Consider the following 18,038-nt stretch of genomic DNA (forward strand, 5'->3'; position numbering starts at 1 on the left):
GACTTTCCAGTTAAAAGCTTTTGTTATTGATAGGCTAAAGCTGAACACAGAACATCGGGGGAATCATATGCAACGCAATCTCCTTTGTATGATAATGAGAGCAAAGAACCAAGACCCTGACATCAGAACAGGCCTGTCCCCTGTCAAGAGTTCAAAGCTGCTGCACCTACTGAAAAGCACAGCAAAGAAAACACCCAGAAATACATCAGCATGTGCATTTAGCATAATTGTGAAATAAGACACAGATAATAACACAAAGGAAACTTCATAGGCTTCTGTGATTCTATTAGTTGTGAATAAAATAAACATAATCTCTCTTCAAGCAGAAAAACCTAATTATATCTGAATGCTTTTTTTTATCGTGTACATAATTATACTGAATCAATTACCCCTGAATGAGAGCTGACTGGCAGAAAGTTAATAAAAAGATTCACTTCAGCATGTAATAGGCAATTTATTGACATGACCAAACATGAACATTAACATTTTTTAACAAATGTTAAGACCTCAGTCTATTTTTTCCTTCATAAAGCCTTTAAAGATTCATGACACCACCGGGAAGATATTCCCTCTTTGGTTTCTAATCTAGTTCCATGATGGACCACTGAAAAGGTTTTTCTAAAACATGTTGTACCAGTAATTGGCATGCAAGTCTTCTCATTGCAAGAGAACCACTTCCATTAAACGTAGAAAAATGATTCACTCTATGTCAGAAGGTAATTAAATGACAGACCAGTCAGCAACATCTAAAGGTCTGCAAGATGGGAAGTGAAAAAAGCTGCACTAAAATGTGAGATTCCATAATGAATGTAGAATTTTTGTGTCAAATATGCAGGTTGACATTTGTTGTCATTTCCCTGGAGGCAGAACTGAGCGGTTTCCGCTCGATGGACCACAGCTGCAAAGTCAAAATTGGCTTTATTGTAAAAATGTATGAAAACCCAAATATATTTTTGGTCTTAATTTAAGGTTAGGGTTAGGTATTACCTCCCTAACCCTACATTTGCACACACTGTACATATATTTGTCTATTGTGTTATTGACTGTATGTTTGTTATCCCATGTGTAACTCTGTGTTGTTGTTTTTGTCGCACTGCTTTACTGTATCTTGGCCAGGTCACAGTTGTAAATGAGAACTTGTTCTCAACTGTCCTACCTGGTTAAATAAAGGTGAAATAAAAAAAATAAAAAAATGACAGTCAGCCGTGTGGTTAAGGTTAGAGTTAGGGTTAAAAACCGATTGTATGACTTTGTGGCTGTGCCAGCTAGTGATCACTCTGCAGAGTTGCCTGCGGTACATGAGTCATCTTAATGCCAATCTGCATCAAATATGAGCAGGTTATGGTAATGTGTGAAGCTTAATGGGGGTAGTGATTTAAGAACTGGGGGTGAATGGAGTGCATGGTTGTTACTAGGGTGACTGAGCCTCTTCAACAGCCCTGAGTTCCTAATGTAAAGCAATTACCCACACAGCCTCACGGCTAATGACAGACAGCTGAAAAATAAAAGGATATTAGAAAGCCCTTTTATTGAGCGAGAGGCACTTAGCCCCACAAGAGCACCAATAAAACTTTATGGGAGATTGAGAGTGGTGGGGGGTCTAATGTGCTGTAGCTACACACAACATGCCAGAAACCCAGTCCTTAAACCCTTTGTTACATCAAAATGACGATATAAACCTGAGAGAATTATAATGGGGTGGCAGGTAACCTAGTGGTTAGAGAGTTGGGCCAGTAACCGAAAGGTTGCTGGATCGAATCCCCGAGCTGACAAGGTAAAAATCTGTCGTTCTGCCCCTGAACAAGGCAGTTAACCCACTGTTCCTAGGCCGTCATTGTAAATAAGAATTTGTTCTTAACTGACTTGACTAGTTAAATTTAAAAATAATAATAGAATGTGGGAAAACATTGAAATTGGGAACAGCAGGTGTGTGTGATCTGGTGTGTTAACCTGGTTTTTTTTAATGAAAGGCAGAGGTAGGCAATGGGCTAGCATGATGGTGAATGGAAACAACGTTGTGTGGATGATTCATGTTGGTGCATGTTCTCATTTACCACAGGCACTTAATTTGCTTTAATAAACAATCAAAGTCTTGAAATGTTTTTATTTATGACAAAAATGGACTGGGATTGCCATTCAAATAGTCCAGACTCTAGATACAGCGGCAGTGTGAAGAGACTACCTACTACAGTGTTTTAGGTGAGCCATTTTTGCAAACACATCCATATCAGAGGCTACAATAAACAATTTACCATCAGAGATCTAGGGTGTAGAAATAATCTACTTCTCTACCTCTTCAGACTTTTTTTTTTATTTTGAAGGAGAAATGATCAAAAACTGACAGGCCTTTTATTTCTATGCTTCTTCTAAAGTAGAAGTGGATGTATTAAATCGGTAATGTTTTGCTTTGATCAACCAACCAAGTCAAAGAGGATTTTTAATGGCCACAGCATCCTGACCTCAGACATAAAAGGAACGATGGGATAATGATTTTAAGAAACACAAAAACCATACACCTTGTATTTCAAAGACAAATTCAACTTTGAATGATATACATTGATATCAACATTTCGTTATCACAATCAGGTACTCAGATAATGATGTATAATCAGCATATTCTGTTGTACTTCAGCCACAACCACCCAGCGCATCAACATGTATACACTTACATCTCTGCTGTTGTCGATGGCTGGAACTGCTGACTACGGCACAAGAAGGAGTTTCCACATGCCTGGCCCATCGCTGTCACCTGTCAGTCACAGTCCCAAACAGCTGGAACAGGGCCCCGTCTTCACAGCTCTAACCCCAGTCCACCCTCTCAGTACAGCGGAATGCTGTTATGGTGTCTATCTGAGCAGCAGCATCTCTGCAGCTCGTGAAGAGGAGATGGGTCGTTCCACAAAAAGAGTGGCATTTGCATCCCTTTGATATTTGAAGTAGAAATTGTGCACCAATATGTAGTGTTTATTGCTTGGTATATATGAAATGAAAGGCCTTTTAAAGATGTTCTCTCTGACTTTTGTATAATTTCAGCCAGTAGTTTGGAAAGTGCTCTCTATTATTTTGTGTTACTACGTCGTTCATTTCGTGTGATATGTTACACATTTTGCAATGCAATCATGCAATTTGCATGAAATCATATGTATTTTGCAATTTTGTGTGATATGGTACAATAATTTGTGCATTATGCAACAAATGTGTTATGCTTAAGATCCCTGTAGTGCATCTTTAATATAGACAACATGAAGAATTCAATCAATCAGATTTTTTGTATATGAATAAAGATTTACTAAAGTTCTAAAAGTCAGCTTTTTGACAGGTCCCTCTCTGACATCTAGGAGGATTTTAACCAATTTAACAACAACATCCCAAAAATATTTTTGTTGATGTTGTGAAGATTGCATTCAACTGCCACTCCCTGTTGTGACAACAAGCTTCCATTCCCCCTGTCACAAGGGGATTTCTGGCTTTAAAAAAATTAAATCATCAACTCTGTTACTTTATTTGAAACGTTATTTAAAACGTGTTTTTTTATGAAGATAAAAATGTTTTTAAAGTTACACTTCTCAAAAGCCACCGACTTGGTGGAACGACCCAGATTTAGATACAGAGAGAGAGAAAGAAACCTCTGGGGCTTCGACCAGCCCGGCACTGGATCGATGCTGAATCTGCAATAGCAACCGGATCGGTCTCCTTTCCCTGCCCTGGCTGCTCTAAGGGTGCTGTCTAGCTAGCCTTACAACTCAGATTCCTTTTCATGTTAAGGTTCTGTTAAAGGATGAGCTAATGAAATTAATGAAAGTAATATAAACTGCACATCTCTGTAATGCAACAAGCTGTGGTCTTGAGTAGTGACAGCGTAGAAATCCTGCTCTCCAATCATTACTGACCACCACTGTTACCATAATGACATGAACAGAAAGCACTGTGTCTCATCTTAGATGGCTTTACGACTGCAGCTCTCCAACATGGTCATTATGTCCCCATAAAAGGGAACCTCAAAGTCAACATAGCGTTTAGATTATATTTCTCATGTGCCTCTAATATTATTGTTACTCATTTTTAGAATGGGAGTTTGTTGTTATAGTGTAGTTCTATACTGCCTCCCCTGTTATTACCATAGCTGTGGGTTATAAATAGGTTCAACCAAATATTGACAGAGAAAATATATACTTTGAGGTTATTGATTTGATATACAGTGAAAGCACATTTCTTTCCAGGAAAGACCTGAAGACTTGAAAACATCTCTAGTAGTAGATGGGATGGGAAAGCAGGATCAGGTTATTTCCCCTTCAGCCTCAGATCAAGAATCTAGCCTGGAAGCTGCTGGCCACAGATCACCATCATGCTATGAAAATGAATAAATACAAAAAAAAGTGATGAGAAAAGCCAAAGTAGAAAAAAATGCAGGACATTTTATTTCACAAAAAGATAATTACCTGGAGGCTCATAAAAGTGGCCAGCCACTCGATCAGCTCGTTCTTTGATTCACAGCACAGGTACCTGAAAAGATTGGTAGTGGGCGAGGGTGAGTTAGAGAAGGGCTAGATCTTTACCATGATCCTCAGCAGAGCTAAGTGCTCTAATTACTACTGTTTAACGATCTTCAGTTGCTACCCAAGATACTCACCATTGCTGTATGTCTCGTACTGCCTTCTCACACACTACAGTCATCCCCCAGCTAGAACACAAGATCATAGAGATCATAAGAAAGGAGAGCAAGGACATGATATGGACAGCTGATATGGACTCAAATGATTTGAAATGGGGGGGGGTTGCTGGTTAAAGCCCCAAGTGGGACATTCAAAGATTCTCACCATGACGGTGGCTGTAACTTCCTCTTGATACCACAGTAGACCTTCAGAGCGTGGATTTGACACTCCCTCTCAGGCTGAGAACTCTACAAGATGGGCAAACAAGGCTGTTGTTACACAAATACTGCATATACATTACAGGAGTCTCACACTGTCACAGAAACAACACACATCTCCTTCCATCCTCTCTTACCTTCACATCTTTGTACAGCCTTAGAGACAAGCCACTGAGCACACAGAGGCGTCTGCTGAAGGTTCCCTTTCCCCTTTGACCTTTCTCTTCACAGAACTTGATCAGGCCGTTTCGGGAGACATCTACCCTGCCTGCTGTGAAAGGGTACATCCAACTCTCATTTACTTTGTACACATTTTCTACCATATCATTAACACATCTCCTTCCCCCTTTTCATTGGACTTTCTCTTCAGTTTTCATAGCTTTTTTATTTTTTTACAGAATATATGCAATTGTCTAAGTATATTTATGGTATGTACTGGTCATCAAAACTCTATGTAGTACAGTTGAACTTTGTCGTCAATCCAAAACTGACTATGTAGTCATTCACAACTCATTCAAAATACTGTACCTATGTAGGTAAGAATGGCCTCCATGTAGCAGTTCTTCTTGACCACCAGATGGCAGTCTTTACCCAGAGAGAAATAGATAGTCAGCGCTTGCTGCTGATAGTGCAATGGACGCTCTGTTGGGGGAACCAGAGAAGACACCATGTATTTTACCACTAGTTTACAGTTGAGCACCAGCTTTCATTATAACAATGTAAGATATTTCACACATTACCAACAGCTGTCCAACTCCTCAAACATTTAAGAAGAGACTTTGCAACTATAACTGAGGTGTTCTAAACCATTACCTATCTCCTGGTTGTTGTCGACCAGGAAGCAGCTCCAGTAGTCCCCCTGCTGTGGAGGGATGTTCCTGCGTCTCAGGACCTTACATACCAGCTCTTCAGCACTCACTTCCTGGGAGATCTGAGAGAGAGGAGCAGGCAGGGGAGCTTATGATTATGCACAAAAAAATTGCAGAAGAACATCCTGTACTGTAGCCTATGGATTCTAGAGTCAAAGGTGAAAGGTGAGAGTGCACATGGAGCTGACCTGAACCAGCAGCTCAGAGCCCTCCTCCTTCCTCTCCAGGTAAACACCGCAGATGGTGAGAGGTGAGGGGCTTCCCTACAGAACAGTATGAAGAGAGAGACGCAGCAGGCCAACAGCCATCCTTAGTCCAGCAAATAGTAAGAGATAGATAGTATAGGTCAAGGAAGTCAGGCCTTAATCATTTCATTTGGGTGGCAAACAGCTGCTGCAAGGGTTCTGAAAATGTCATCATGCCATGGGTGTGTGCTCACCTCCTCTGTGTGTTCCTTCTGTGCTTTGATGACATGCGAGATCATGTCCAACTGTCTCTGAAACTGCTCCTCATCCACCTGCCACACAGACAGACAAATGTATTCCATCCATCTGATCAGGCCAATTCATTTGTCTTCTTGTGACAACACAGTACATTTCTCTCTCTTTGTCTTCTATAAATCAGTGGTCATCAGTGTGAGACAGACACACTCACATTGAAGATGTCCTGGTAGTTCTGGATGAGATCCTCTACCACCTGTCCTGCGCTGTTATCAGTGCCGTCCATCTGGAAGAGCGTGGGACCAAACACAATGGCCAGGTTGTGCATGTTCATCTGATTCTCATCTGCAAAGCACTGGACGCTTTGGGAACAAAATCGCCAGATTTGTACAACAGCGATGCATGTCTTGAACTTTCAAAGACAAATGAGTCAATTCCTTACATAGAAACTGTATAGAAACTGTTTTTATTCTACTTATATGTGAATAAAGGACAAATGTCCTGTGGGAAAGAGGTCCATTATTCCAGAATGGAGGTAAAGAAATAAAAAGAGAGGGGAGGACAGACAGACAGAGGTAGAGATTGAGGCTCACCAGTAGAGGTGGTTGATGACAGCCCCCAGAGTGGCTCTGTTGACTCGGGGGAGGCTGTGGAGGAGGGCCTGGTACTGGGACACTCTCTCACTCATCTCACTGACAGCTGGTGGACATAGAAGAAGAACACCTACAAATTACAGCACAGCACACAACTCCCTATCATGGGGCTACCACTGAATATGTTTACATGCACACACATAATTCTACATTAAACTGATTATGGCAGAAGGCCGAGTATGAAATTTGTCATGTAAACACCTTACTCTGCTTATCTTAATCTTTGTAAGGTCATAATCAAAGTAAGCATAAGGCGATTAAAACACCTTGTTTTCTGAGAAATCTGTAGAATTATTAGGACATGTAAACAGCTTAATTGGCGTTCCAGTGGTTTATTTGATCTGCGTATATGCAAGCACCTGGTAGTGCAAACCTCCTCTTATGCACGAGTGAAGTTCAGAAAAACGTATAAATTGTTTTTACTTACAAACTTTATATGTCTGAACTCAGAATCAAATAGCCTTTGCAAAAATACCATGGTCACTGTGGTAGAATATTCATTTGAATTGATGATTTTCTGCATTTATCAAAAGTCCCATCAGAAGCTGGATTTCAGATGTAAACAGGAACGTTTTAAACAAACTATTATATTAACCTGACTTTCCACAATAATGACATTATTGTGTGCATGTAACCGTGCTCAATGATACGACTACCAAGACAAGCAGTGAAAAGCAGTGGTGTGGTCATTGTGGTCCACCAGTATTAGAATGAGGGTAGGCCAGACTCACTAGTGGTGTGGAGCCATGGCAGAGAGGCCTGATGGCCATTGAAAACCCCCTCTCCCACTTCCCTGAGGAACCTCTTCAGGACGTTTGCCACGTCATCCACCTGGCGCTCCCCTTCATTCAGACGGACCTGCCGGGCATCATGGCGGAGAAAGAACAGCAGGGCGGCGATCTTGGAGTTCACACCACACCTCCGATAGATGCCCTCTGACTTCAAACCTGGAAAGGAAATCTCCCATAAAGAAACACATCAACACTGAACCATTAACACAGACTTACAAATACACTGATAATGAAATGAGTGAAGCTAGTAAGAGCTTATCTTTTGTTAGGTATCTGTCCCGACCGATGCCATGCTAGGTCCACCCACCATGCTGTGTGATGTAGCTCATGCAGCGGTCCACGATGACAGGGACGTCTGTGTCAGTGAGCTGCTGCTGGTCCAGGGGGCCATCTCCTCTCCCTGAGCCCTGTTGGAGCCCACTCAGCCAGCCCTGGAAGTCAGGCCTCCTGTCCCCCTCCACACGCAGGCTCCTGCCTCCGTCCACCAGCACCACAGCACCAGCACCAGCCCCCTGCTCCATGGCTAAAACAGGGACACAAAACAACATACAGTGTCATGACTCACACAATCAAACACTATCTACATCAGCATGTACATCAACGTAGTAGCTGTTTTATTCTGTTGCAACCCAAAAAATATAGCACTCTTACATCATTAGTACCACAACACACACTAAAAACTTAAACTTCACGAAACTTCTCCCTCTACAGTACATCCTAATACCTCCACTGTGGCAGTTTCAGGAGTGACTCACAGAGCTCCTTTATTTTGCGCAGGTCGATGTTCTCCACTCGATCTGCTCCGTGGAGGAGTAGGAGCAGTCTGGAGCCCCCCAGGGAGAACCAGCCCAGGAGGGGGCTATGGTGGCTCTGGCCCTCAGTGTAGCTCAACCGACCCACCCTCGCAAAGGGCCAGCACACCAGGTCCTCTGCTGCAGAGGGGACCAGCGCCTGACATGCAATAAGATAAGGCAGTACTATATACACTAGCAAAACTACTAATTACCAGTCTATCATGATACTCAATTAAATCTAGTTTTAAAGAGGTGGTTACCTTGGCGATGGCCTTGATCCACCCTTTCACTTTGTCAGAGGAGTCTTCTCCAAATAGATAGACTCTCCCAGAGTCATGGTACAGCTCAAAGGAATGGGCATAACTGAGCCAGGAAAGGTACAGTGTGGTAAGAAATATATATATCAACATTAGTATTAAAGCCTACAGTGATAGGGTTTTATAAATTCCCAATTATGCCTAAATGGTATAAATAACAGCATTTGCTACACCCTGGAAAAGTACATGTGATCTGCTCATGTCATTACTGATGGAAGTGAATGTGTTGCCTGTCTTACCCATGTTTCCCTGGGGGATTGACCAACAGACACAGGACATCACTCATCTTCATCCCGCCGCTCTGACTGGAGCTCTTCTCACTCTCATAGTAGCTGAAGTTACCTTGGTTCAGAGAGCACCATCGACGGCTAAAATCTAGAGAAAATATATACATTGAGCTGATGGTAACTGTATTGGCATTAATAACACTTTCCTAGGAGGACTGTCCAAGTTGGTCATTATTTCACCTGACCAATAGACATTCAGATCTAAACAGGGTTGGGGAGTAACTGGAATCTGTTTACAAAAAAACTGTAGCTGTAATCAGTTATATTACCAGCAAAAATATTGTATTCAGATTACAGATACTTTTGAAAAACTAGATGATTACTTATTGGATTACTTTAAAATTCAGAATGGATGTTTGCTAAATAAAATTATGACACCTTTCTATTTTCTCAATGAAAAAGGCGGAAGTTTAAGTTTGTTCCACTAATAGTCAGACCACTATTGTGACACACCAAAAGTGTTTGATTGATCCTTTGTGTCTTCTTCTAATGCCTCTTAAGGAAAAAGTAATCAGATTACGTTACTGAGTTTGGGTAACCCAAAAGTTATGTTACTGATTACAATATTGGACCGATAACTAGTAACTGTAACAGATTACATTTAGAAAGTAACCTACCCAACCCTGGATTTAAAGCATGTCCAAACAAATCTCAGAGATTCGAGTTTATACATAGTGTCATGAATCACCCACCTCCTTTTGCTTTGCACTCTGTTACTGGCCGTATTGAAGAAGCGGTCTTGAAGAGATAACCAGTGTGTGAGACGGGGAGAGCAGCCTCTAGGAGTGTGTGATTTCCAGCCCTAGACCCTGGCAGATCTAGAGAGGAAATAAATATAACTACTGATGGCTCCTATACTGAACAAAACACAGTACAAGTTGAATGTAAAGTTGGAGACGAGGGTTCCCTTTCATAGATTTTATTGGAGTTTTTCTTTTTTTAAGCGCAAGACAACACAAAACATGCCACCTGGTGGTAGAAAAGCCACACAGCATCCATAAACAACAAATTCATACAATAGGAGTCAAAACAACACCCACAAACAATTGACAACAAAAGCATGGAGCAATAATAATGATAGAGTTGATTCAGGACCTTTACGACACCAGCTACGTTGTGGTCAAGAGCTTCGGTTGCGAAAACTAAATAAAATCAATCCAATTTATTTATAAATCAAATGTATTTATAAAGCCCTTCTTACATCAGCTGATGTCACAAAGTGCTGTACAGAAACCCAGCCTAAAACCTCCAAAAAAGCAAGCAATGCAGGTGTAGAAGCACGGTGGCTAGGAAAAACTCCCTAGAAAGGCCAGAACCTAGGAAAAAACCTAGATGGGAAGCAGGCTATGAGGGGTGGCCAGTCCTCTTCTGGCTATGCCGGGTGGAGATTATAACAGAACATGGCCAAGATGAGGGGTGGCGAAAAATAGCTGCATTGTTCCAGACCTGTAAATGCACCCAGAAAAAATATATATAAATGGAGAAGAGAGATGAGACTCCTACCTGTGTTGTGGTTGTGAGTTAAGAACTCCACCTGTAATATCTGTCCATAGTGTTGGGCCACGGACACAGGGCTGGGCAGCTCTGGATCACCTGTATAACAGTTCACATCTGCTCCACAGAACACCAGAGACAGAGTCTCCAATACATCATCCGTCTGAACGGTACTGCACAGAGCCTGAGAGGTAGGCAAGGAGGAGGGAGAGAAAGAGAACAGAGAGAATCAGAGAGCAGCAAACACGTCTGGACTTTTGAGAGTATGGGATGAAGAGAGAGAGAAAGAGAGAGAGAAATATATACAGTTGAAGTCGGAAGTTTACATACACTTAGGTTAGAGTAATTCAAACTCGTTTTTCAACCACTTCATAAATTTCTTGTCAACAAACTATAGTTTTGGGAAGTTGGTTAGGACATCTACTTTGTTCATGACACAAGTAATTGTTTACAGACATATTGTTTCACTTATATTTCACTGTATCACAAATCCAGTGGGTCAGAAGTTTACATACACTAAATTGACTGTGCCTTTAAACAGCTTGGAAAATTCACAAAAATTATGTCATGGCTTTAGAAGCTTGTGATAGGCTAATTGACATAATTTGCGTCAATTGGGGGTGTACCTGTGAATGTATTTCAAGGCCTACCTTCAAACTCAGTGTCTCTTTGCTTGACATCATGACAAAATCAAAAGAAATCAGCCAAAACCACAAAAAATATTTGTAGACCTCCACAAGTCTGCTTCATCCTTGGGAGCAATTTCCAAACGCCTGAAGGTAGTATAAACACCATGGGACCATGCAGCAGTGGAAGGAGACGCGTTCTGTCTCCTAGAGATGAACGTACTTTGGTGAGAAAAGTGCAAATCAATCCCAGGACAACAGCAATGGACCTTGTGAAGATGCTGGAGCAAACAGGTACAAAAGTATCTATATCCACAGTAAAAGGAGTCTTATATCGACATAACCTGAAAGGCCGCTCAGCAAGGAAGAAGCCACTGCTCCAAAACCGCCAGACTACGGTTTGCAACTGCACGTGGGAACAAAGATCGTACTTTTTGGAGAAATGTCCTCTGGTCTGATGAAACAAAAATAGAACTGTTTGGCCATAATGACCATCGTTATGTTTGGAGAAAAAAGGGAGAGGCTTGCAAGCCGAAGAACACCATCCCAACCGTGAAGCACAGGGGTGGCAGCATCATGTTATGGGGGTGCTTTGCTCCAGGAGGGACCGGTGCACTTCACAAAATAGATGGCTTCATGAGGAAGGAAAATTATGTGGATATATTGAAGCAACATCTCAAGACATCAGTTAAAGCTTGGTAGCAAATGGGTCTTCCAAATTAACAATGACCCCAAGCATACTTCCAAAGTTGTGTCAAAATGGCTTAAGGACAATAAAGTCAAGGTATTGGAGTGGCCATCACAAAGCCCTGATCTCAATCTCATAGAAAAATTGTGGGCAGAACTAAAAAAGCTTGTGCGAGCAAGGAGGCCTAAAAACCTGACTCAGTTACACCAGCTCTGTCGAGAGGAATGGGCCAAAATTCACCCAACTTATTGTGGGAAGCTTGTGGAAGGCTACCCGAAACGTTTGACCCAATTTAAACAATTTAAAGGCAATGCTACCAAATACTAATTGAGTGTATATAAACTTCGGACCCACTGGGAATGTGATGAAAGAAATCAAATCAAAATCAAATTTATTTATATAGCCCTTCGTACATCAGCTGATATCTCAAAGTGCTGTACAGAAACCCAGCCTAAAACCCCAAACAGCAAGCAATGCAGGTGTAGAAGCACGGTGGCTAGAAAAAACTCCCTAGAAAGGCCAAAACCTAGAAAGAAACCTAGAGAGGAACCAGGCTATGTGGGGTGGCCAGTCCTCTTCTGGCTGTGCTGGGTGGAGATTATAACAGAACATGGCCAAGATGTTCAAATGTTCATAAATGACCAGCATGGTCAAATAATAATAATCACAGGCAGAACAGTTGAATCTGGAGCAGCAGCACGGCCAGGTGGACTGGGGACAGCAAGGAGTCATCATGTCGGGTAGTCCTGACATGGACTAAATAAAAGCTGAAATAAATTATTATTCTGACATTTCACATTCTTAAAATAAGGTAGTGGTCAGAGACATGGCCGGGTGGTGCCAGAATAACAACCTATCCCTCAACGTAACCAAGACTAAGGAGATGATTGTGGACTCTCATTAACAGGGCTGTAGTGGAGCAGGTTGAGAGCTTCAAGTTCCTTGGTGTCCACATCAAACACACACTAAAAGGTTCCAAACACACAAAGACAGTCGTGAACTGGGCACAACAAAGCCTTTTCCCCCTCAGGGGAATCCTCAAAAGGTTCTACAGCTGCAATATCGAGAGCATCCTGACTGGTTGCATCACTGCCTGGTACGGCAATTGCTCGGCTTCCGACCGCAAGGCACTACAGAGGGTACTGCGAACGGCCCAGTACATCATTGGGGCTAAGCTGCCTGCCATCCAGGACCTCTACCCCAGGCAGTGTCAGAGGAAGACCCTAAAAATTGTCAAAGACCCCAGCCACAGACTGTTCTCTCTACTACCACATGGCAAACGGTACCGGAGTGCCAAGTCTAGGACAAAAATGCTTCTCAACAGTTTTTACCCCCAAGCCATAAGACTCCTGAACAGGTAATCAAATGGCTACCCAGACTATCTGCATTGTGCCCTCCCAACCCCTCTTTTACGCTGCTGCTACTCTCTGTTTATTATATATGCATAGTCACTTTAACTATACATTCATGTACATACAACCTCAATTGGCCCAACCAACAAGTGCTCCCGCACATTGGCTAACCAGGCTATCTGCATTGTGTCCCACCATCCTCCAACCCCTCTTTTACGCTACTGCTACTCTCTGTTCATCATATATGCATGGTCAATTTAACCATATCTACATGTACATACTACCTCAAATCAGCCTGACTTACCGGTGTCTGTATGTAGCCTCGCTACTTTTATAGCCCTGCTACTGTATATAGCCTGTCTTTTTACTGTTGTTTATTTCTTTACATACCTATTGTTCACCTAATACCTTTTTTGCACTATTGGTTAGAGCCTGTAAGTAAGCATTTCACTGTAAGGTCTAAACTTGTTGTATTCGGCGCACGTGACAATTGAACTTTGATTTGATTTGATCCTAACTGACCTAAAACAGGGAATTTTTACTAGGATTAAATGTCAGGAATTGTGAAAAAGTTTAAATGTATTTGACTAAGTTGTACGTAAACTTCCAACTTCAACTGTATATAGGGAGTGGGGGAGAAAAGTGATATTTGACAGTATGTGTGTGTCTCACTTTGTTGAGGGCCTCCTGTTGGCCAAACAGAGCATGGTAGCGGCGATATTTCCCCTGACAGTACTTAGCAGAGACAAAGCGCTGGCGCTTCTCACTATCACTTGATGGTTGGAGCGCCTCGCTTGGTGGCGTGTTAGCTGCCCAGAACAGGTTTACCCTGTTGTTACCTAACAGAAACACCTGGTGAACAGGGAGTGACATTAGAACCTTGATCTGAAAGATGTATCCCTTTATTGACAGGGTGAGCTATGAGAGAGTTCTTCTTTTCAAAGGAAAACAGGTAAATTAATGCAAATATACAAAAAGAGGAACCATAGTGTGAGGAACATAAACAGAGGAAGACCACATATGGGTGGTGAGGATGAGGTTCCTAATAGAATACTCATTAGAAACCTACCTGAATAAGGTTATCAGTCCACACCTTTTCATCCATTCTCAGACTGCGAACTTTGGACACACTCTGGCCCAGACCCCTGTGCACGCCTAAACCACAGAGAAATGTCAGAATTGATGTCAATGTCCTCTCCCAGGCACTGTTATCCAATGGAAATGTATGTGCACTGTACCAATGTGGTACAACTTATTGACCTGAAATATTTGTTTATCAAATTCTATTTTATCTGTCACATGGGCTGAATAGAACGGGTGCAGACTTCACTGTGATAGGCTTGCTTACGATATCTTCTCAACGATGCAGTTTTAAAAAAAAATTGTAACACAAGAGGAATAAAATGCACAAGGATGGAGCTATATACAGGGAGTACCAGTACCAGATCAATGTGCAGAAGTACAAGGTATTTTAGGTAGATATGTACATGAAGGCAGGGTAAAGGGACTAAACATCAGGATAGATAATAATAAGAGTAAAATAGAGAACAGAGTAGCAGCAGGATATAATTAGCGTAGAAGTGTGTGTATGTGTGTGTGTGTGCGAGCGTGTATGTGTGTTTGTGTTATGTCTGCATGCGTGTGTGTGTGTGTGTGTGTGTGTGTGTGTGTGTGTGTGTGTGTGTGTGTGTGTGTGTGTGTGTGTGTGTGTGTGTGTGTGTGTGTGTGTGTGTGTGTGTGTGTGTGTGTGTGAATGTAGTGGATGTGGATGTGTGTGTGTTTTTGTGTGAGAGTGTCAGTGTAGTGTGTGTGACTGAGTGTGTAATCTGATCACTATAGAAACTGATCAATGCTCTTGACCATTCACTCTCTGAGTTTGGACTGCCATCTAGGCAAGGTTCTTCTGTACCTGCACAGCACTTGCAAAGGACCACACAGAGGTTGACAGAGGCCCAGTCTGGATGGGGGGCGCCACAGTCTGCACAGCGCTGGTTGGCCTCCACAGCCCAGATCTTCTGGGCCACCACATCGCTGGACAGAGAGCGACTGACACAGTCCTGCAGGGCCTCCACCCACTGATCCCTCTGCTGCGCCGACTCGGCCAGGAAACTAACCAAACAGAACAGGGGTCACAGAGGGTTCACTGTGGGATGACATTAAAGGGTCATAGGTCAGAGGTCAGTCTCACCTGAATGTTCTGTAGAAGGTGGTGAGATTGAAGGACCGTTTGTCTGTGCTCTTCACAGTACCCACATTCATCTCAATGTAGGTGATGCCAACACCCTGGCTGTGCTCCTGATGACAGAGAACATCACAGGTTTTTAAGGATAACTGACTCCAAAGGACCCTCATGAACATTTTATTTGATTTATTTCAGGACAAATGCATGCACCATGGATACACACCTCAGCGTTCCCGTAGAGGAAGACCCTGTCAGCACAGATGACTACATAGACCTTGGAGCGCAGTCCATTCATCTCCAGGTATCCTTGTTTACTAATGAGAGAGACTCCACTATCACGCTGTCCACTAGTAAAACTGAAGTTCACAAGGGACATCTCCATGCTGCTACGACGCTGCTGAATAGTTTCTTTCAGTACTGACACCCATTCCTCCCTGACAGCTGAAAACACACACACACACACACACACACACACACACACACACACACACACACACACACACACACACACACACACACACACAGATTGCACATAGATTGCACACACAAAGTATTCATATTTCCTCATTGTGATCATTGTTATTTTAGGATGAACACTTACTGTTGTTTTCAGCACGGAACAAGAAAGTCCTGTTCCTTGTCACCACCTCAAACTTCTGCTCTCCAACGTTAAGCACTTCAGTGACAAACAGTATGGCTATGATCCGCTTTGAGTAGACCTCCTGAGGAATAAGGAGAGAAGGAGTGAGAAGGGGAGGGTCTAATAAGTAAGGTATTTCACAGTATACACTCTGATCTGTGACACTATGTGTGGGTCTATGGAAGACGTCTGAACCTTCTCATTTTGAAAGTATCGCAGGTACTGTGCATCCAACATCACCCAACGCTTCTGGAAAATAAGGCTCCTGCAGATAAAACAGAGATTACTTACACTCTAATGCATGCACACACACACATGCATGAACAAACACGCACGCACGCACGCATGCACCTCTCTCTCTTACCCCTGAGGTGGGGTCTTGTCCAGCCAGCCCATCTTGATAACAGGAGTGTGGTGAAGATCAGAGTCTCCGAGGTTGTATGATCGTGACAGTGTGCAGGCAAGATAGATACTGTCTTCATCAACCGATGATGTTCTCCTGAGAACAGAGATACACACAAAAGTAGCAAGGACATCACCTTATCTCATCACGTTTTCTCCAGTTTCTAGTCAAGGATAATATAACCAAAACATGCAATCGAAGGAATCACACACAACTCACATGCAAAACAGTTCAAAAGAAACACACCTGCTCGCTTCAATGTCTTCACACTCAACCTCCTCCATACTAAACTGACTGCGGAAGCTGTTCTGCATAGCTCGCAATGAATCCTCCTATGGTCCAGAATACAAAATGCTAACAATGTATCAAAATGTCATCTTTTATACTTCAAATTACTGTGTACAAAAATAACTCTGGCATGTGTACGATCACTAACATAAACACCCATCAGTCAGTCACTCTAAACATCTGTAATCCCACAAAATAAGAGACAAATGTAGTACCTAAACATCCACACAGATGCATAACGTACCTGGTCTGCCATGACATCTGAGATGAATAACTGAAGCCAAAGGATTACAGTAAATAAATAGTTGCTCGGTTATGTCGGGAAATGTACAGCTGCGTCACGTTCCAATGAAAAACCACACCATCCAACAGAGAGTCAGACCTCACAACTGATGGTAAGGAAGTAAATTAATACAGTAACTTCCTACAGTACCTACAGTATTCATGTTTTCTCAGAGTCTGAGATTAGTTCACATTGGTAAACTGACGGGGTTCGAGTAAGAAATGGGCACTGTCATCTGGCAACCTGCTTGGGATTGCGAGCCCCATCCGTCTGACAATGTTCCTCTTATCACAGCAGGTATATACAGGATGTGGGCTTAGTAAACTGCTGTCAGAGAGACTGATGTTCCTCATGAAACTGCAATCACCCTGAACAAACAGCCTCTGTCTGACATTTACAGCAGCTTCTCTAATGGCACAAGGCCACAGGCATATGAGTAAGGTATGAGAGAGTGAGAGAGAGAGAGAGAGAGAGAGAGAGAGAGAGAAGAGAGAGAGAGAGAGAGAGAGAGAGAGAGAGAGAGAAATCATTGCCCAATAGAGGGAACAAGGTCCCACAAAATATAATATGAGCATAGAGCATAGACTCTATGGCCAGACTCACAGATGGCAGCCTTTGTGATCAGAATGCTTGAAAATAAATATTGATGGTATCACAAATAAATATCATAAATAAGATTATTCTGTGCCCTGTCACACAACAAAGTTATGTTGTAGTATGTAACACTAGGAAAGGCTGACCAGATGTTCAAAAGTCAAATCATCGTGTTTACCGGTAAACATTTGGCTGGATTAGCCAGCTAATAGTGGAAGTAAACAAACCATATAGTGCATATATGGGAAGTACACTGATGTTACCTGAGAGGCGGACAGTAACCAGGTTACCATCCAAACGTGTTTGGCCTGTAAAGTACATGTTACAACAGGCCTGATTTGTCAGTACATTTCCAAACGTCGACTAAACAAAATCCGCTAGAAAAGGTGGGATTTTTTCCTGCGCTCTAAAAATGAGGGGGTTCAACAAGAATTCTTCTAAGATCCTCAAAGTTCTTCAAAGAACCT

The 18,038-nt window shown here is 42.4% G+C and overlaps 1 protein-coding gene across 5 annotated transcripts; it reads right to left on the reverse strand.

The window, feature by feature from the left end:
* Nucleotides 1-2,084: 2,084 nt before the first annotated feature.
* LOC112259103 (arf-GAP with Rho-GAP domain, ANK repeat and PH domain-containing protein 1) lies at nt 2,085-17,314 on the reverse strand. Of its 5 annotated transcripts, none has more exons than XM_042326755.1 (28): nt 16,939-17,304; nt 16,653-16,738; nt 16,368-16,502; nt 16,199-16,268; nt 15,965-16,085; nt 15,587-15,804; nt 15,370-15,476; nt 15,091-15,290; nt 14,251-14,336; nt 13,854-14,033; nt 10,525-10,699; nt 9,714-9,839; nt 8,974-9,109; nt 8,678-8,780; nt 8,379-8,574; nt 7,931-8,146; nt 7,564-7,779; nt 6,773-6,878; nt 6,394-6,541; nt 6,179-6,256; nt 5,928-6,002; nt 5,684-5,801; nt 5,399-5,512; nt 5,008-5,138; nt 4,818-4,900; nt 4,631-4,681; nt 4,440-4,503; nt 2,085-4,348 (listed from the first exon to the last, which is right to left on the reverse strand). In XM_042326755.1, exons 1-28 carry the CDS (start codon nt 16,948-16,950, stop codon nt 4,304-4,306), a joined length of 3,396 nt encoding a protein of 1,131 aa, XP_042182689.1. In that variant the 5' UTR covers nt 16,951-17,304; the 3' UTR covers nt 2,085-4,303. The 5 variants fall into 5 exon arrangements, with proteins under 5 accessions (XP_042182689.1, XP_042182687.1, XP_042182690.1 ...); XM_042326753.1 differs by having other exon boundaries at nt 5,008-5,141; nt 16,939-17,295; XM_042326756.1 differs by lacking the exon at nt 16,653-16,738 and having other exon boundaries at nt 5,008-5,141; nt 16,939-17,297.
* Between the last annotated feature and the right edge of the window lie 724 nt (nt 17,315-18,038).

Source organism: Oncorhynchus tshawytscha, linkage group LG09 (assembly GCF_018296145.1).
Source record: "Oncorhynchus tshawytscha isolate Ot180627B linkage group LG09, Otsh_v2.0, whole genome shotgun sequence".
NCBI lineage: Eukaryota > Metazoa > Chordata > Actinopteri > Salmoniformes > Salmonidae > Oncorhynchus > Oncorhynchus tshawytscha.